Source organism: Odocoileus virginianus, chromosome 10 (assembly GCF_023699985.2).
Source record: "Odocoileus virginianus isolate 20LAN1187 ecotype Illinois chromosome 10, Ovbor_1.2, whole genome shotgun sequence".
Classification (NCBI taxonomy): domain Eukaryota; kingdom Metazoa; phylum Chordata; class Mammalia; order Artiodactyla; family Cervidae; genus Odocoileus; species Odocoileus virginianus.
Window position 1 is genome coordinate 42852762 of NC_069683.1, and position 21273 is coordinate 42874034.

Sequence of the window (21273 nt, forward strand, 5' to 3'; positions counted from 1 at the left end):
TGGCTGGCAGCCCTGGGGCGCTCTGCAAAGACAAGATGCTGAGGAAGGTGGCTATCCACCTCACCTCTGCTCCACACTTAAGACTTCATGGCCACAGCTCAGTGAGGAGCAGAGAGATGTAAAAGTGGGGGGCAACTGGGAACCCCAAGACAAAGGGAATCATGCAGAATGAAATCACCACCAGAGAGGAGTCACTCTCCTTCCCCACTGAGGCATTACAGCCACTCCCCAAAGATCCAGCAACCTTAACCCTCATAAGGGTCCTTACTTCAAGGTAAGTACAGTTATGGTTGTGGACAAAGAATGTCACCTGCCATATCAGTAAACAAAGGATGATGCTACAGCCATCAAGCCAACAGACACTGAAGCTACCCCCAACAGTGCACCTAGGGGACTCAGGATGGAGAAAGGCAGGATGCTGGCCCCAGAGAGCTGAGGTGCACATCAAAGGAATGATTTCAGTGAGCCCCAATTCTTGCATCTTCCCACACATAGAAAGGCGCTTCATTCATTAACTTGAGATGTCTGATTTTCTTTAATTTATAGTGATCTCTTAATGTTCCATGGCTCAGACAGTAAAGAATCTGCCTGCAATGCAGAAGACCCAGGTTTGATCCCTGGGTCAGGAAGAACCCCTATAGAAGGGCATGGCAACCCACTACAGTATTCTTGCCTGGAGAATTCCATGGACAGAGGAGGGTACCAGACACAACTGAGTAACTAACACTTTCACTGCTACTTGATGTTCTTATTGCCTGGTTTTTTTGCTGCAAAATTCCTTTGTATCCTGAGTGCTCCCTCACCTCTTCAAAGAGGTCCGCCAGAGATATCTGAGAAGCTGCCTCCTAGGCTTGAGTTCTCAGCAAGCCCCCCTCGAAAAACATAACTCTCAACTTCTGGCTATACACTTTTTTTTTTTTTTTTTGCTATAATGCATGTGGGATCTTAGTTCCCCAACCAGAGATTGAACCCACACTCCCTGCAGTGGAAGTGCCCAGTCTTAACCACTGGACCATCAGGGAAGTCTCATGCATTTTTTTTCCAGCCAACACTATCAACAGTATAAAGACAGAGAATCGAGGCTCAGAGTGTTCTTCAACCAAGGTCACCAGCAGAAAAGAGGCAGAGCTGGGCTTCAAACCCAGGCAGTGCCAACAGCTGTCATGAGTGAGACGTCAGTGTGACATGCAGACAGTGACTGGGGTCTCTTTGGTTCCTGGCTGCCCAAGAAGAGGGACTCCCTCTCACACACACCCACACCAGATGCCTGTAGGGATGGGGGTGGTGCTGAGCTCTGCCACCACCGCAGTTGGCAGGAGGAGAGCTGGCGGGCGACAGGGCTCCCTTGGTTTCTTGCCTCTGAAAAGCAAAGCCCTTAGCTCTGAGCATTTTAATCCACTCAGTGAAAAGCAGTTTGAGGCCACCAAGGGTGGGGTACTGACAAAAACCACAGGATAGAGTCATGAGGCAGGGTTCTCTTTACTCTCTGGGGCACTTAATCTACTGAACCTCAGTTTTCTCATGAAATTATCATTGTCTGAAACTTAATAGTGATTATGTGTACGAATCAGCTTTGTAATCTCTTTGTTGTTGCTGTTAGTCGCTAAATTGTGTCTGACTCTTTGCGACCCCAGGGATGCAGCATGCCAGCTTCCCTGTCCTTCCCTATCTTCTGAAGTTTGCTCAGATTCATGTCTATTGAGTCGGTGATGCTATCTAACCATCTCTGTACCCTCTTCTCCTTTTGCCTGTAGCCCACCCGGCTCCTCTGTGTAGTGGAATTCTCCAGGCAAGAATACTAGAGTGGGTAGCCATTCCCTTCTCCAGGGGATCTTCCTGACCCAGGGATTAAACTCAGGTCTCTTGCATTGCAGGCGGATTCTTTACCATCTGAGCCACCAAGGAGGCCACTTGAAATCTCTAAAGTGGTCTAAAAATGGAAAGTAGTATTAGGGCATAATAGGGAATTTTCACAGACGCTGGGTACAAGGGATTATAATTACATTACCAGCCCAACTGAATATATAAGGCCTATTCAGGAATAAAAAGAGACAAACTATTGTTACATACAACACGGATGAGTCTCAAAAACATCAGGAGAGAAGCCAGAAGTAGGCATTGTATGATTCCAGTAGTATGCAAGTCTAGAAAATGTAGACTAATCTCCAGTGACACAAAGCAGGTTGGTGGCTGGTGGCTGCCCAGGGTGGAGAAGGAATTGACCACGTGGGGACACAAGGAAACTTACAGGAGTGAAGGACACAAGCGGTCTCGAAGAGGTGAGAAGAGGCGATTCTATGGGTATATTCATTAATCTGTCAAAACTGATCAATCTTTAAGTAAGTTTAGCTTATTGTACATAAATTAGACCTCAGTAAATTTTAAAAAGAATGCATGCTCCTTTGGAGCCAAATCCTCTGGGTCAGTGCTCCCCAACTTTTCTGGCACCAGGGACCAGTTTCACAAAAGACAATTTTTTCATACACAGGGGGAGGGGCAGGAGGATGGTTTCAGGATGATTCTGTGCATTATATTTAATGTGCATTTTATTTCTTAATCTAATGCCACTGCTCACCTGACAGGAGGTACCAGTCGGTAGCCCAGAGGTTGGGGACCCCTGCTCTGGGTAGCATCGGAAGTTCACTGGACTTGCAGTTCTAGCCTAAGGCTGTCACAGCAACATAAATAACCAAATGCAGAGTAAGTCCCTCTAAGCCTCAAGTCCCCTCATCTTTAAAATGAAGCTTTTCTCAAGATCAAGAGGGACATTGAGTGCACAGGAGCACAACTTTCACCCACAAAATAACACACAAATGCAAGGGAGTGGTGCGTGGGCACACGGTAACTGTAGGTGGAATAGAGACTTTCTTGCCCATCTACCTCTAAGATCCCATCACTCCAAGGGGCCCCTGATTGGTCTCCTCATTCTGCCCAAGGTCCCTGGGAAAGCAGCTGCAGCTCCCACCCAGAATTGACCATGATTCAGAGATGCTGGGCTTCCCAGGTGACTCAGTGGACAAAGAATCCGCCTGCCAACGCAGGAGACACAAGAAATATGGTTCGATCCCTGGGTTGGGAAGATCCTCTGGAGGATTCTTGCCTGGAGAATCCCATGGACAGAGGAGCCTGGTGGGCTAGAGTCCACGGGGTCACAAAGAGTTGGACACAGAGTGAAGCGGCTGAGCACACGTGCACGCAGAGATGCTGAGCTGACCAGGTACTTACAGGGGATCCAGCGTCCAGCAGCAGGTAAGCTAGAGAAGGCCAGACAAACTGGATACTTGAACTCATCGGTTCTGGAAGATGCGTCTCAATTCCTTGTGTCACCAGCTCGAAACTGCTTTTCTCTTTGGGCAGAGAGACGTAGCTAACGCTGCTGACTGTCCAGAGTCAAAGGTGCTTAGTCCTGCTCTTTCCTTCTGCCACTGTCCTGCGCTTTAGCTGGGCGTTGTTCAAACAGTAATGACGAAACTGCACATGTAAATCCTTGCTGGAGACCCCAACCACCATCTCACCTCTTTCCTTTTCTTTCAATCCAACACAATCATACAACAACCCTATCTACCTGGTCCAGATTCTATTTTTAAGTTTTCTAAGTCTCTTCCTGCCCATCAGCTTGTCTGGTCTTCACAAAGCCTTGTTTTGAGTTACACCAAACAGGGATTGCCATGCACAGCAGCTGATCGGGATACTGAGGGAAAGGGATGACACAGAAGACCTAAATTCTCCAAGTGTCAGTCAGAAGCTAGGCTAGGACTCGGGACACCAGACCCTGGCCTTAGTGTTCTTTTGTAAGATTCTATTTCTCAATCATTAGACAGCCATTGTGCTCTAGACAAAGTATTAGCCACAGGCAGCCTCAAATAAATGGAACCAAAACAAAAGGCCAGAGTTCTATCAGTTGTGGTGGTTTAGTGACTCAGTCGTGTCCGATTCTTGCAACCCCATGGACTGCACCCTACCAGGTTCTTCTCTTCATGGAATTCTCCAGGCAAGAATAATGGAGTGGGTTGCCCTTTCCTTCTCCAGGGGGTCTGCCTGACCCAGGGATCAAACCCACATCTCCTGCACTGCAGGAGGATTCTTTACCAATTGAGGGGGCCTCCTCAAGTTCACTTGCGGGGTGATGGCTCCCAGAGTTGGCCTCCAGCTGCAGAGCAGAGAAGAAAAAGAGCCTCACTGTCCCCTAGAACCACAGAAAGCAAGTAGGGAAAGCAAAGCAACACTCCAAGGGGGTGAGTAGAGGGAGGGATATATGGGAAGATTGGGACTGCCATATACACACGACTACATATAAAACAGGTACCTAATGGGACTCTGATGTATGGTGCAGGGAACTCTATTGGGAGCTCTGGGATGACCTATGTGGGAGGGGTTAGATTTCTGGGTATGCCTGGCTGTACACCTGAGGCTGGCACAACAATGTAAATCAACTATACTCCAGTTTAAAAAAAAAAAGATACAAAAGACAAAAACAAACCATAAAAGCAACATTCCATCAGAATTCCTCCTGCCTTCTTGGGTGATACAATCAGCCCTGTCCTGGCCCCAGGCCTTCCCAGCACACACACACACTCTTCCTTTTCCTTCCAACCAACCTCACTCCAGTCTTGACAAAGCTGGGACTTTATTTTTAGAACTTTGGGGAAAAGGAGGAGCTAAGCACATAGAAAGAAAAAGGAAGGAATAGGCCACTTTGGCCCCTTAAAATCTTCCTTCCTAAGGCCTCCCTGACACCTCCTTGCATTGTGGTTGCATTCGTGTGTGTGCATGCACGCACACACACACACACACACCATAAAAGTGACCACTTCTCAATCCTTCCTCACACAGTGGGCTCTTCTACAGCAGTGTCTAAGTTGGACCAAAGGTCACAGGGTTGGACTGGAAAATACCTAACACAGTTTCAGGGGTATAATGAGCTGGAGGAACATACCCTGAGGTCACCCTGCTTGTTCAGCACTGCTCTCAGTCAAGCACTTAGCAAGCTTGCATTAATTAACCCTGTTCCCCTCAGAGGAAGCCAGCCAGGCCCTGAGGGCTTGGGTGATTTATTCAAGACCAGAGCGCCACGCAGGCTGGCAGGGGACCTGGGCTTTGCTGGCGTGGGAGCTCCCTGCAGCCCACCCAGAGCCCAGTGGAAGGGCCCTTCTTGCTGCTGAACAAGACCAGACACAGTCACACCCAGAGGGGAAACCAGAGCAGCCAGCCCTGGCTGCCGCCGTTCCCTCCAGAGGGCCAAGTTCCAGATGTCAGTCTCATCTCTTCTTGAAGCATCACCACAGCCAGGTCTTCCTGAACCCAAGGGACTGCCAACTGTTCTCTCCCGCTTGCCATTTCATCACACTCCAGGCTTAAGGCTAAGAGGCCTCTCAGAATCGAAGTCAGATATCCTTGCTCCCTATGCTCACAGTTCTCCAAAATGAAGCGCCAAGTCTGCTCTCTGGAATCTCAGATGGCCCCGGGGAGAGACCCTCTTCTTACTGACCTGATTAAGTTATGAAGAGGAAGGCTGACCACATCAGCCTCCCTGGGCTTAACTATAAGAGATGTCAGCCCAGGAAGGAAGTGGACTAGATCACGTGATCACCAAGGGCTCTGACCCCCCGAAACAGAGAATTTGAGGAGACAGAACAGTAAACCCACCCCCATCCCCAGGATGTTTCATCATGACCCACTCTATCACCTTTTCAGTAAAGAGAGGTGATGTTAGTAATAACAGTAACTCTGATAGGCTAAATAGGGGCTCCTCCCCAAATTTTCATGCCCTCATTCCTGGAACCTGTGCATATTACTTTATGGTTAAAAAAGGGTTTTGCTGATAAGATTAAGTTAAGGATCTTGAGATAGGGAAGATTATCCTGAATTATCTGGGGAGGCTCTAAATGCAACCACGTGTCTTTATGGGAAAGAGCAGAGGGAGATTTGACAGAGAAAGAAAGGAAGGCCCTGTGACCACAGAGGCAGAGACTGGAGGAATGCTGCCACAAGCCAAACAATGCTAGCAGACCAGGAGCTACGAGAGGCTAGGAACAGATTCTCCTTAGAACCTCCGTAGAGGGCACAGTCCTGCCAACACCTTGAATTCAGCCCAGAGATGCTTATTTAAGACTTCTGGCCTCCTCCAAAACTGTGAGAGGATAAATTTCTGTTTTTTTTTTTAAAACCACCCGGAGTGTGGTAATTGGTTACAACAGCCACAAAAGCTAATACAGTGCACGCTGAGTCGCTCAGTCGTGACTGACTCTTGCAACCCCATAGACAGTAACCTGCCAGGCTCCTCTGTCCATGGGATTCTCCAGGCCAGCATACCAGAGTGGGTTGCCATTTCCTTTGGCAGGGGATCTTCCCAACACAGGGATCGAACCCAAGTCTCCTGCATTGCAGTCACACTCTTAACCGACTGAGCTATGAGGGAACACTTAAGGATCACTCAAACTATGTACCAGGCACCACCACTCTAAGTACTTTATCCACTTTAATTCACTACATCCTGGTCCTGGCTCTGAGGCCTGGGATGAGCAGACACATGCCTGCTCTGAGTGTGAATCCCAGATTCACTGCTCATGGTGGTGAGCCTAAGCAAGTTATGTGACCTCTCTAAAAAATGTCTTTCCCAGTTCATAAAATGGGCACATAATTACCCTTCTCACTGGGCTGCTGGGAGGATTAAATGGATAATAAACATGAAGTGATTAGAACACCACATAGTAAAGCCTAGCTGCCTTCTCAGGTGGCTTGGCAGTAACGAATCCGACTGCCGATGTGGGAGACACAGATGCAGGTTCAATCCCTGGATGAAGGAGGATCCCCTGGAGGGCATGGCAACACACTCCAGTATTCTTGCCTGGGAAATCCCACGGACAGAAGAACCTGGAGGGCTACAACTCATGGGGGCGACAACAGTCAGAAACGACTTAGCGACTAAACACCACCAACAACAAATAAATGCTAGCTGTATGAGATCTCAAGGATTGAACAAGCCAAAATTAAACCATCATCCTAATCTATCAGGACACAGATGAGGCCTCTTGGACCCATCTATGTAGGAAAGACCCATCAGTGCAGGAAAGAAGATGTCCTATTAAACCACTTCTAAGAGCAAACATGACAGTCTGAAGAATTCAGTTAAGTATTTCTTCCCTTAATTAAGCAATTTAGAATGCTGGCCTCATTTTAGAAAAGGCAGGTGCAGGGGGCTGTTCTAATTCTGCAGCTTCGACCCACAGACTTCCAACCCCTATGTCCCCTTCTTAAAGACAGCTATGCACATCCATCACACAGGAGGACCTGACTTGCAGCTTCCATGCCTGGCACACCCCTGCAGAGCTCAGCGCATCTCCTTCCTGTAACTCTGGCATCAGGAACTGGAGCCCCAGTGATTGGAAGTCAGTGTGAGGCAGAGCTGTAAGTTCATTTTTATGGCCTTCCGACCATAGGGTACACCAACCTGTCCCAGCACGTTGGGTGGAATGATAAAATTAGGAATGAGCTTTGATAAGAGGTTACAGCCAAGTCAGTAAAGAATAAAGGTTTGCCCAGAGGCCAAGTAAGAGAAACCTAGAACTATCACGTGAAAAAAAAAACAACACTTTAATCAAGTTGGCCCTTTCTGATAAAGTTTGCCTAACTCCCTGTGCAGGTGATGTCATGCAAAGAAGCAAGGATCCCAGGCCTTGTGTCCCGGCCTAAGAAATTTGCATGCGAGGAATAAAGGGGGACGAAGGACCTGGCCACCCGGCCTTGGCTTCCTTCCAGGCAGAGGTCCAGACTTGGGTGGCCAACCTCCGAAAACTCCTAGGGCCACTGCTACCTTGTCCTGGCGACCAGGCCTCTTATCAGTAGGCTGCTGCGCGCCACCTGCGCGCTCTCAGCTCTGCCCTACCCCACCCTCCAGGAGGAAAAGGGATGAGGGAGGACGCACCCCCTCTTACTCTCAGGCACCCACAGATTCCTGCGCTGCCGTCACCACTGACGAGAACCCAGGTCCCCTGGGGGAACTGCTTCCCCTTCTCATTCCAACCTCCCCATCAATGAACACGCAACAACCCCTACGCTCCCTGCTCCTACTCCGGAGGGAGACAGAACCCAGAACGACATCCGAAGCCGAAAGCCGCAGCCGCGGGAGCTCCGGGCTCCCGGCCCCGCCGTCCGTCCCTGCCCTCTCCCAGTCAGCAGTGGATCCTCCAGCCAGGCCGGCGTTCAGGATCCAGAGCGTGCCCGTAGCCTCCGTGGGGCCCCGCCTCCCTCGGGGGCTCGGCGCTGGAGACCTCGGGGAGCCCGGGGAGAGAACGGCTTAGCAACACCCGCGGAGGCCTGGGGCCTGCCACGGTCCCGGGGACTCGAACCCGGTGTCCTCGCCCGGAGGCATCCCGCGCCCTTAGGCACGCCTCATCGTAGGCATGCCCAGCCAGCCCCCGGCCCAGCGCTCGGGCGCAGCGCCCTCCCCTGCACCCCCCTCCGGGAGCAGCCGAGTCCCGGACCGCCCGCGCGCCCAGCCTGCCCCCAACAGGTCGTGGGCAGCGGGGAGCGCGCCTCCCGCCGGGCAGGGGAGGCGAGCCGGAGCGAAGCCGAGGGCCGGCCGCGTGGGGCAGGAGGGGTCGCCGGGGCAGCGAGCTCGGCCACTTACGCGCGGGCTCTGGGGAACCCCATGGACAGCAGCACGTCCAGCGCCGATCCATGCTTGATGGTCCCGGGGCGCTGCTGGCGGTTCCTCCGCGGGGTGACTTTGCTGTACAGCTCCTCTCTCGCAGCCATGCCGAGCGGGCTGGGGTGGCCGTACTGAGCCATGCTCAGCGGCCAGCCATCGCCCGGGAAGGCACCCGAGCCGGAGGGCCCGGGAGGGCGGAGGGCCGGCCCGGGGCAGGGGAGGGGGGCTCGGGGACCCGGAGCCGGGCGCAGGCGGCGGCGCAGGCGGCGCTCCGAGGTTCCCTGGTGTCGAGACTGACGCTTCCTGGTGAGGCCACCGGAGCCAAAACTGCGAGCCGCTTTCTGCCCGGCCGGCCGGCCGCCACTCGGGCCCCGGGTGCCCCCTGCTCGGCGCCCGCAGCAGCCCTCTCTCCTCCGCCCCCTTCCTTCTCCGCTCCCAGCAGTCCGGGAATTTGCAATGAGTAATTTTTGAATGGATCAAAAAGGAAAAGGAGCTTTGTGGGCCGGCTCTGCCTCGCCTGTACCCGGGCCCCGCCCCTCTCTTAAAGAGGCAGCGCGGCCCGTGACTGCTCCCGGCTGGGCGCAGGCTGTAAAAGTTCAGGTGCTTCTGGGCAGAGAACTGGAACCAGCAAGGGCCGCCTGTGTACGCTGGTTCCGGAGAGTCACTACCAGCGCTCCAGTTTCTCCATGACTTCCATCCGGAGCCAGCGGGGCCTCAAGACACCAGACCAACCCATTTCAAGTTTCCTGTGGTTCTAGATGGGGTTATTAGTGGAAATTGGGCAAACTGATGGATGACATGAATGGACCAGAAGGCCAAGTCATAGCATCCAGATAAAAGGGTTTGCTTCCCAGAGACCGTGCAAGACCCAGAGGATTGTTAATGGCAACTGGAGACCAAGTTCCCGTCAGCTGGCCAAGGAATCACGCTGAAGACCTTCTGTGTTCTCCATGATGGACCATGGGATTTCCCAGGCAAGAATACTGGAGTGGGTTGCCATTTCCTTTTCCAGGCTATTTTCCCAACCCAGGTCTCCCGCGTTGCAGGCAGATTCTTAACCATTTGAGCTACCGGGGAAGCACAAGGGAGGGAGAGAACGGCAGAAAGAAGAGGAAGAGGAAGATGAAAGGAGGAAGAAGGCTGGAGAGGGAGGAAGTGGGATGTGGAGGAGGGTGGGGGAGCAGGAACTGAGAAAGAACACTTTGTAATTGTAAGAGGTGTTCGGCGCCGAAAGGGTTGATTTTCAATAGCGAAAGAGTACCCTGTCAGTAAAAGCATTCAAAGAAAGACTGCTTCATCACAGATCAGCAGTGACAAGTAAGTTGCATCATAGGTTTGCCCAAACTACTCCCACCTCAAAGAAGGTGGAAGTCCTAACCACCCCTCTCTCCCCACAGCTCCACACCATGAACTTGGCTTAGGGATGTTAAAGCTGTTTCATTCAGAGACAAATTTATGGTCCTCAGTTAGCTAGGAGGACCCTGCTCGGTATAATGGAAAAGGCACAGACTAAACCCTAGCTGCTCTTTTTCAAGTAATGATTATACTACCACCTAACATTTGTTTATTAGGTTGTTTTATGTGTCAATAACTGTGTTCAGGATAATAAATGAATTAGCTCATTTAATTTTTATGACCCGTATAGAACAGACTTGTGGACTCTGGGAGAAGGCGAGGGTGGGATGTTTCAAGAGAACAGCATCGAAACATGTATATTATCTAGGGTGAAACAGATCACCAGCCCAGGTTGGATGCATGAGACAAGTGCTCGGGCCTGGTGCACTGGGAAGACCCAGAGGGATCGGGTGGAGAGGGAGGTGGGAGGGGGGACCGGGATGGGGAATACATGTAAATCCATGGCTAATTCATTTCAATGTATGACAAAAACCATTGCAATGATGTAAAGTAATTAGCCTCCAACTAATAAAAATAAATGGAAAAAAAAATTTTATGACCCTATGGTGCGTGTATAACTATTATCCCGGTTTACCTCTAACAGCCCGGAGAGGTTGAGGAAGATGGTACAGATGAGGCGTCAGAGCCAGAGCTTTTGGTGCCTTGGACAAGCTGTTTCTGCCTGCTACAGCCCCAAGTCCTTACCTGTATGTATCGTAGTAACTGGCCTTACACAGGGCTGGGCTCTCCAAAAATGTCAGTTCCTTCCCCTGCCTGGAGCGTGGAGGCAGGGCTGATGACCAGCTCTCAAGGAGCAGCTTTTTGATGTTGCTTTCTAAAGCATCTAAGGGTTTTACCGGGGGGGGAAATGACACAGCTTAATTCTCTTAGCCCAGAATGAAGTTTTCTAAAAAATATCCAGCAGTGTTTGGAAGTGGGGAGATAAGGACTACTTGGGCTTAAGCAACAATGTGCATAGTTCTATCTGCTGCTGTATAAGGGATGAGGAAAAAGTCCATACTTCCTGGGTGGGGGCCTCTGCCTAAGCAGAAGTGTCCCGAAGCCATGCAGAGGGCCTCTCCTGGACACAGAGGAAAGAGACAAAACTGGGCTGGGGAAACCATATCTAGTGGACTAGCCTCCTTGGGATGGGTTTGGTAAAGGACACTGGATCTTACCTGATATTCTGAACTTCTTCCAAAACCTTGGGTTGAGAGTTAAATGATCAGAAACCTAGTCAAGCGATACTGTCTTGTGGAAGCAGTTTGTAAACCATAAGTATCTATACTACATAAATAACTGAAATTTACTGAAAACTCACTACACATTGATGCTGCTCTTAGCTTCTTACGTAAATAACTTAATCCCTTGACAGTGCAATAAAGTAGGTACCACCATATTGTCATTGGCCACTTTACAAATGAAGATGTTGAAGCAGACAGAGAGCAAGAATCTTGTCCAAGATCACATGGCCAGTAAGTGATTTGAACTCTTAAAATTTGTCCATACAACCACTTCTGCTGTTATGATGATGATGAAGAGATGCCAACCAGCAAAATAACATGTTCAAATAATAACCTTTTTGACTCCTCCTGTTACCAAGCCGAATTTGAGTCAACTCACTAAACGTGTAGCCAAGCCATTCAACTGACACTGTGGTAAAGGAAAGTGTAATAAGTCCCCTACATACGAATGAGTTCTGCTCCAAGAGTAAGTCCAATTTGTTCATAAGTCAATAAGGTTAGTCTAGGTACCCAACTAACACAATTGGCTATGTAGTACTGTACTGTAATAGGGTTATAATATTTCTCATACAAGTAATACATAAAAACAAACACCAAAAGTAAACTAATTTTAATCTTATAGTTCACTACTTTGCAAAGTACAGTAGTACAACAGTTGGCGTTTCTTAGCAGTATGAGCTACATCATTGCTGCTTATTCTTGCTTCTGGACATCCTGGGTTTGAAATATACTGTACTAAAAAAAAAGAAAAGAAATATACTGTACTACTGTACTCTATACGGTCCTGTACGGTAAAGTACAAGCACAACCACTCATAAAGGATACACACTCGGGACCATGTACATCAGACACATGAACTAACTTACATGACTGGACTTGTGAATGGACGTACATTCGCATCTTTGAAAGTTCTCAACTTGGAGGTTCATATGTAGGGGACTTACTGTTTAGTGTTTATTGCAAGGCGCCAAGCAAGGGAGTTGGGCGATAAGCCCCAGATCCACTCCAATTTGATCTTTGAGTGAGAGCTTTTTGTTTGTTTTTTTTTAAGAACAAAAAAACTGGGCTTAATTGTTATCTTCTGACATTTCTGTGGCATTTCTCGGAGTCAGGATGTCTCTGTCTTGCAATTCTCTGGCCAGGTGGTACATGACTTAGGGGTTTTGTTAGCTCATCTTGCCCTGGAGAAACCCGAGTTTGTTAATGATGGTATCTAATGATACAACAGCAATTTTATCAGCATTGATGTTATCAGTAACAGCAATTTTAGTCATCCGACTCTGGTTGACAAGGATTCAGTTAGCCTAAGACTGAGGTCTGTGGGGCGAGAAAGGGAATAAAGTTTTGTATAGAGAAATTAGCCATAAACTTGGTAAGGGATGGAGGAGGCAATGGCAACCCACTCCAGTGTTCTTGCCTGGAGAATCCCACGGACAGAGGAGCCTGGCAGGCTACAGTCCGTGGGGTCGCAAAGAGTCAGACACGACTGAGCGACTAACACTACTGCTACTACCTGGTAAGGGAACTTGGTTTTATGCAGACTCAGTTTCACTCCTCTGTCCCTTGACACAGAATTGTAGATCTCTGTTTCCTCTCAAAAAATTGAACTGTTTTTCTCCCTCCTCTAGGCAAACTGTGAGAGGAAATGATGGGTATAAAAATAGTTTTAGGTAGCCTGGGAAAAGCACTGTGGAAAACCAGACACCTTAGATGCGGACAGTTAGTTGCGTTTGGGGCACTTTTACCAACATCTCCATCCAACGACCTCACCCTTCAGCCAGGAGCCAGCGATCACTTTATTTAAGATAGCTGCCCTCAGTTCTGCACAGAGTGAGGTGCTGGCAATTAAGATGCATTGTGCTTCAATTGTATTGACTTTGAAGAGCTAGGGAAAGCTTTATAAAAGTCCATATTGTTATATCACAGAGAGAAGAGGAACGACTATTTATTAGACAGGGTATCTGACAGCAGTGGGAGGTGGGAGGGGCCCTCGCATGGTGAGGAAGCTGACACATCAGCTTCAGAAGGGAAGCGAGTTGTCAGTTTCCCCTGCATCCACGGGTCGAGTCAGAATCCTCCCTGAACTACAAACCTCTTTCTCTCTCTTTTTTCTTTTTTTCTAAGTCATGCCGCGTGGCTGGTGGGATCTTAGTTCCGCAACCAGGGATCGAACCGAGGCCCTGTGCAGCCAAAGCCGTGAGTGCTAACCACTGAACCTCCAGGTGCGTGTGTACATGCCAAGTCACGTCAGTCGCGTCTGGCTGTGCGACTCTATGGACTGTAGCGCGCCAGGCTCCTCTGTCCCTGGGATTCTCCAGGCAAGAATAGTGGAGTGGGTTGCCATGCCCTCCTCCAGGGGGTCTTCCCAACCCAGGGCTCAAATCCACGTCTCTTTCATCGCCTGCTTTGGCAGGCAGGTTCTTTACTGCTAGTGCCTCCTGGGAAGGCCCCGACCTCCAGGTAAGTCCCCACAAACCCTTCTGTCTTGGTGTGGCAGCCCTTCCAACATGGCCATAAGGATGCCAGAATGAGCCCAGTTATTAGTAACTGCACTCATAATTTCTGAAAGCGAGTCCTGTGTCTTTCCCTTCTGCTTCTCTCTGCCCTTGAGAAGAGATCGCGTGATCCCTTCAAGCACAGGCAGTAAAGTCTGCAGAATGTCTCCGGTCCCCAGAGTTCAGATATTGAATCACTGGGATGCCACTGGCCCCTAGAGGTCAAGGGGATTCTTCATGATCAGAAGATTTTGACACTATCTGGTAAGGAAAGAGAAGAAGCACCAGAGGAAAGTTCCAGAACTGGGAGTCAGGCTGTAACTTAGATATTTTCTCTGCCCCTCTCTGGACCTTAGCTTCCTCCTCTGCCAAATGAGGGCTTCACTTAAGCTGGCGGTTCCCAGGACTTTGCCCAGGGACCCTCAGGACTCTTGTGGGAGGAGGATGGTGTTATCAACTGAAAGTCAGGATGGGCAAAGCGTGGTATCCTCTCCTCCCTTCCTCTTTTTGAATTGGGTACATTTGATCAGTTGTATGTCTTGGGCGTTTTATTTAAGGTTTTCCATGGGAAGATGGTTTACAGGATCAAAAAACATTTTGCAAAAGACTGAACTAGATGATCTCTAATGCCCAATTTAGTTCTGAGAGACCATAATTTAACAGGAGAGAAAGCAGAGGGGAATGGAGTGGGATTGGTGAGCAGGGGTGGGGTGGGGTGGGGGTGGGTGGGGGGGCCCAAGGTAGCTGGGAAGGGAGGGACACCTGAGGAATGGGGTGAGGACAAAGGAGAAGGGTCCACACAGCTCGAATGTTAAGGTGAAACAGACTTTAAAAAGTCAAGCTGTTGTATCATAGGATATCACTTATATGTAGAATTGAAAAAAATGATACAAATGAACTTATTTACAAAACAGAGACTCACAGACATAGAAAACAAACTTATGTTACCAAAAGGGAAATGGGGAGGGGGAAAGAATAAACTAGGAGGTTGGGCTTAACATACATACACTACTATATATAAAATAGTAAACAACAAGGACCTACTGTACAGCACAAAGAACTCTACTCAATACCCTGTAATAACCTATGAGAAAAGAGTATGAAAAGCAAGATATACATATATATGTATGGATGAATCACTGTGCTGTACATGTGAAACTAACATGATATTGTAAATCAACTATACTTCAATTAAAAAGAAAAAAAGTTCACATTATTTCCACCACTAGAGGAAATAATAGTTGTGTGACTTGGTAGAATGCTGCAGTGGATATCATATTACAATATAAATGTATCAAATCAATATGTATCTATACCTTAAATGTATACTATAGTTTAATTATATCTCAATAAAAAATAAAATTTAAATTTAAAAGAGTCATATCATTTCTACTGTGTCCCAAAGCACAGTTACAAGGACCTGGAGATTGTGAGCACTTCACAGTCTTGAATTTGCCCATAGGACTTGGCACAGTGCTTATACTCGCACAATTATTGATGGGTTGTTGAATCTGCGAAGCCATGTTTTATGGTAGGAAAAGGTAAGACTGAAACAAAGTTTGGAGCATCACTTCAAACCCAACAAAAATCTTGTATTTTTCTCCTATGTTGAAAAAATTAAGATCTCTCCCTCAGTTGCAAAAGGAAGAGAGAGCACAGGGAGTCTATTTTCACTTCTTTTCATCCATCTCTGAGCAATAATCCCAGTGGGTCTATTTTGGAATCCTCATAGGAGATACTCCATTGTCTGTGCTTCCTCCTTGGATAGGCCTAATCCCAAATGTCACTGCTGAAGCCTGTGTGTCCCTGACTTGCCACGTGACAATAGGCGTGTAAGGAAATAAACAGTACAAGCTTAAAAAAGGCTTATTCCTCTTCTCACACAACTTCTCTTTTTATATACAAAAGGAAATGTACGGGACTTCCCTGGTGGTCCAGTGGTTAAGACTTGACACGGCCAATGCAGGGGGCATGGGTTCAAACCCTGGCTGGGGAAGTTCTTCATGCCATGTGGGCCATCCAAAAAAAGAAATGTATAGGCAACATACAAATGTACAGGTTTCCTTGGAGGCTCAGTGGTTAAGAATCTGGCAATGCAGGAGATGTGGGTTCAATCCTTGGGTCAGGAAGATCCCCAGGAGAAGGAAACAGCAACCCATTCCAGTATTCTTGCCTGGAGAATCCACAGACAGAGGAGCTTAACGGGTTACAGTCTATGGGGTCGTAAAGAGTCGGACACGACTGAGCAACTCGCACAGGCAACATAAGGGGGAAATTTTATTTATAAAAAATAGAATAAAATTAAGTAGCTATAAAAACCTAAGTATGTGGAAACAACAACAACAACAACAACAACAAAAAACAACAAGCAAAAATAACCTCCAAGCCCTAAAAGAGTGGAAACAGCAGCCATGGACCGAAATACTTGGAAAAATATTTTTTACCATTTAAAAATTCAGAACGGTTTCAGGGGTTACAAGATACAATTTTTGAATATTTATGTTTAAAAATGGAAGTTTAAAACTTCATAGAATGCATTTTAATGAATCTTTGTGAGGCTGGGTACATTGATGTTAGATATATTTCCAAATCATGCATAATACATAATGTCAACATAAATAACTTATGACCTATACAAATAGGGGAAGTTTTGTAATGCCAAGTCATCAGTAGAATAATACTCAGGCCAGTTAGCTGTTTCTTCCATCTTCATTCTGGAAATTAAAATACTAAAAGTGCCAGTTGCTGCCTCCCCACCTAGTTGCCTGTCCCATTGTCTCCCCAGCCACCCTAGAAACTGTTTAGCTATATTTTATGACACTTTCCCTTCTAGGATTGAGTTAAGGTTTGGGAGTGTAGGATAATTTACCTCTGTTTTCTCATCTTTAAAATGGAAATAACAAGATATACTTCATAGGGTTTTGTGATAATTAAGTGAATTGTGAATATGAATATACCAAACAAAGTGACACATGCTTGCTGAAGCTGTAATGAAACTGTTTATCCCTGTGCCCTACTCACCTTCCTATTCTCATGACATTTGTGCAGTTTCTTTGTTTCATCAGAATTTAGGACTGTAGAATTAGATTAATCATAATCCATGGTCCATATGTGGTTCAATTTTGGCCACCTAGCTACTTATTTAATCAGTTCATTTTTAATAATTCAATCAGTTCAGTTCAGTTACTCAGTCGTGTCCAACTCTTTGCATCCCCACGGACTGCAGCACGCCAGGCTTTGCTCTCCACCACCAACTCCCAGAGCTTGCTCAAACTCATGTCCATTGAGTTGGTGATCCTTTCCATAAGCACCCACAAAACTTTCACCTGAAGCAAAAGTTAGGACCTTGATAGTAACTAATATCTTACCAAATGACCACAATCTACTCCAACAATCCTATTCCTTGCCTTCCCATACTCTAGGTGGCTTCATCCAATATTCTATGTTCATCATTCCCTTCTATTCCTTTTCATATAATCTTATTGAATCTATGAAAGTGAAAGTCGCTTAGTCATGTCCAACTCTTTGCGACCCCATGGACTATACAGTCCATGGAATTCTCTAGGCCAGACTACTGGAGTGGGTAGCCTTTCCCTTCTCCAGGTGCTCTTCCAAATCCAGGGATCGAACCCGGGTCTCCCGCATTGCAGGCAGATTCTTTACCAGCTGAGCCACAAGGGAAGCCCTAGTGAATCTTTAAATATCATAAAGAATATTCTTAAAGAAATTTTTAGCTGTTTTTTTGAAAAAATTTTTAAGAATTTTTTCATTCTTTACTGAGTTTGTTAAAGTCTTTATTGAATTTGTTCAATATTGCTTCTGTTTTATGTTTTGTTTTGTTTTTTGGCCATAGGACATGTGGGATCTTAGCTCCCCAACCAGGGATGGAAATTGTGCCCCTTGCATTGGAAGAAGAAGTCTTAACCAATGGGCCATCAGGGAAGTCCCTTTGCAACCTTTTTATTTTAAGTGTACTGTGGTTGATTTACAATGTTGTGCTACTTAGAGGTGTATAGCAAAGTGATTCAGTTATACATATATATATCTATTTTTTCAGATTCTTTTCTCTTACAGGTTATTGCAAAATATTGAACATAGTTCCCTGTGCTATACAGTAGTCCCTTGTTGGTTATCTATTTTATTTATAATAGTGTTAGCTGTTTTGATATAACAGAGTATAAAGCTGTTTGTAATCTTTTGAGATTTGCTTTTGGTTTTTTTGCTCAATAGTACATAGCTAAGGTATATAACTGAAGTATATTCATACTGCTGACTATAGGGTAGTCCATTGGTTTGGTTGCTGTATAATAGTCCATCTCTTGTTATGTCACATTTGGATTATTTCCAGGTTTTTGCTTTTATGATTCTGCTGCTATGACCACTCTTTTAAAAAAAATTATTTATTTTAATTGGAGGCTAATTACTTTACAATATTGTGGTGGTTTTTGCCATACATTGACATGAATCAGCCACAGGTACACATGTGTTCCCTATCCTGAACACCCCTCCCACCACCCTCCCCACCCCATCCCTCTGGGTTGTCCCAGAGTACCAGCTTTGAGTGCCCTGCTTTATGCATTGAACTTACACTCATCATCTATTTTACATATGGCAATATATATGTTTCAAAGCTATTCTCTCACCAGCTTTGAGTGCCCTGCTTTATGCATTGAACTTACACTCATCATCTATTTTACATATGGCAATATATATGTTTCAAAGCTATTCTCTCAAATCATACCACCCTTGCCTTCTCCCACATAATCCAAAAGTCGGTTCTTTACCTCTGTGTCTCTTTTGCTGTCTTGCATATAGGGTTCTTGTTACCGTCTTTCTAAATTTCATATGTATGTGTTAATATACCGTATTGGTGTTTCTCTTTCTGACTTACTTCACTCTGTGTAATAGGCTCCAGTTTCATCCACCTCATTAAAACTAACTCAAATGCATTCTTTCTATAGCTGTGTAATTAATATTCTATGTGTATATGTACCACAACTTCTTTATCCTTTATCTGCCAATGGGCATCTAGGTTGCTTCCATGTCCTAGCTATTGTAAACACCACTCTTTCTAAGTCTCTAATCGTATCTGTGCAAGAATTACCCTTGGACTATAGCCCACCAGGCTCCTCTGTCCATGGAATTCTCCAGCCAAGAATACTGGAGTGGATAGCCATTTCCTTCTCCAGGGGAGCTTCCTGACCCCGGGATCAAACCCAGGTCTCCTACACTGCAGTCAGATTCTTTACTGTCTGAGCCACCAGGGAAACCCAATTCTAGGAGTAGAAGCTGGGGCACTTTCTACTTAGAAGATAATACAAAACTGTTTTCCAAGGTAGTTACACCAGTTTATATTCCCATCACAGCACATAAGAGATTCCTTTGCATTGTGGTTGCCTGTGGCTACATAATTATTCTATATTCTAGACTATTCTACAAACAACTTGAGGTGAACTTGAGGTAATGTAGTCAGAGAGTTCAAGTGTATGGGCTCTGTGTTTGACTTCCACTTTCTTTCTTATGAGCCATGTAACATTGAACAAATTCATCCATTCAACAATTATTCACTGAGCACCTACTATGTATGTGCTGAAGACAAAGTCCCTCTTCCCAAGGATCCTACATCCTAGAGGGAAGCAACAGATAGTGAGTAAATGTAAATTCCATACAATGATAAGTGCTATAAAGAAGGAAAACAGAGTGATGTGCTTAGAAGTAACTGAGGGTGGGAAAGTCCTCTAGCAAAAGCGAGTTGGGAAGGTGACCTGTGTGGAGGTGACCTCAGAGCTAAGATATGAATGATCACAGGGAAGCAGCTGAACAAAGAGGTGGAGGGGGAGACTTGCAGGCAGCAGCCACAGAAAAATACAAACCCTTCAAAGGTAAAAATACTCAAAGGCATGTAAAAGAGGCCAGAGAAGCTGCAACACAGGGAAGGAGGGGAGAATGAAGACCTGCAGTGGGTGTGCAGAGCCAGTTCCCGCTTCCAGGGCAGAGCTCATTGTTTCAGGAATACCTGGAACCGTTCATCAAATCATTAGCAGGAAATCAGCGGTGGTGGGAGTATTTAAACCATGGAAATTGACAAATGCTTCCCCAGGGCTTCTTCCCCATGGCCCTGAGAGTCAGGGGGTAGGGTGAGGTGGGGGAGCAGAAAAGACAACTGAGCAGATACAGTTAAAGAGTTGCTTCACCTCTCAGCACCCAATCTCAAAGGGTCACTGTGAGAATTAGATGAGTTGGTTCATCTAAAGCACAGGGTGGAGGAAGAGTGCTCAGTGACCACAGAGCAGTTGCCTGCTCTTGCCAATTTTCCTACTCCTTCTCCAGCTTCCCTACCCTACAACCATCTGGTCATGAAGCTCCTAGGAGGAAAAAGAACAAACATATGTTGAGCGGCCACTATAGGCTAAAACTCTCACATATTGTTATTTCACACCATCAGCAATACTGTCAGGGAGATAACTACATGGGAAGTTTACTGATAAACCTATTGAAGTTCAGAGAGGTTGGGTAACATGCCCAAGGTCTCACAGCTGCTAAGCGGTGAACTGGCATTGAAAACTAAGACATCAGTGGGACTTTCCCAGTGGTCCAGTGGCTAAGACTCCATGGCTAAGGGAACTAGATCTTGCGTGCTGCAACTGAAGATTCTGCATGCTACAATGAAGATCAAAGATCCAGGCATAGCCAAATAAAATAAATAAATACTTTTTTTAAAAAAAAGAAAGATTTCCTTGGTGGCTCAGTGGTAAAGAATCTGCCTGCCAATGCAGGAGAGATGGGTTCAATCCCTGGTTGGGAAAGATCCCATATGCTGCAAAGCAACTAAGCCCATGTGCTGCAACTACTGAGCCTGTGCTCGATAGCACATGTGCCGCAACCACGAGGCCCACATGCAGCCAACTATTGAAGCCTGTGTGTCCTAGCACCTGTGCTCTGCTACAAGAGAAGCCCCTGTAATGAGAAGCCTGCACACCACAACTAGAGAAAGGCCTGCACAGCAATGAAGACCCAGCACAGCCAAAATAAATATATAAATAAAATTGTAAAAAAAAATAAAAACAACTGGTATCTCCATTTAAAAGAAAAAAGAAAAATAAGACATCGGAATCTAGCTTCAGGGCATATTACAATTAACTTTAATTCATTAATATCAGTTAAAACATTTTAATAGGCAACTCATTTGAGGGGATGATTTATTTGGATATACTGTTAAATGAACCACAGACTTGCTTGAGACTATTGGAAGATGTGTGAGTAAAAGGGGTTGCAGCAGATCTGGGATTGAAGTAACCTTTGCTAAACTCATCGTCAGGTGACTAACAAGTAAAAGACAAAATTTTTCCTTTCAGTAGCTCTTTCCGTCTACAGTAAGTGGTTGCCTACTATATGCAATGGGCTCAAAGATAGAGGTGGGTTCAAGGTTTGCCAGGTCTAGTGGGAGACAGGCATGATTAGACCATGAGAAAACAGGATGATTGAGAGA

At 46.5% G+C, this 21273-nt stretch overlaps 1 protein-coding gene across 1 annotated transcript in view; it reads right to left on the minus strand.

Moving 5' to 3' along the window:
• UBASH3B (ubiquitin associated and SH3 domain containing B) overlaps positions 1 to 9170 on the minus strand; it is a 151426-nt gene extending 142256 nt beyond the window's left edge. The window contains exon 1 of the mRNA XM_070473461.1: positions 8630 to 9170. Within this exon, the coding sequence (XP_070329562.1) occupies positions 8630 to 8790 (161 nt within the window). The 5' untranslated portion in view covers positions 8791 to 9170. The remainder of the gene's footprint in view (positions 1 to 8629) is intronic.
• Positions 9171 to 21273: the final 12103 nt, after the last annotated feature.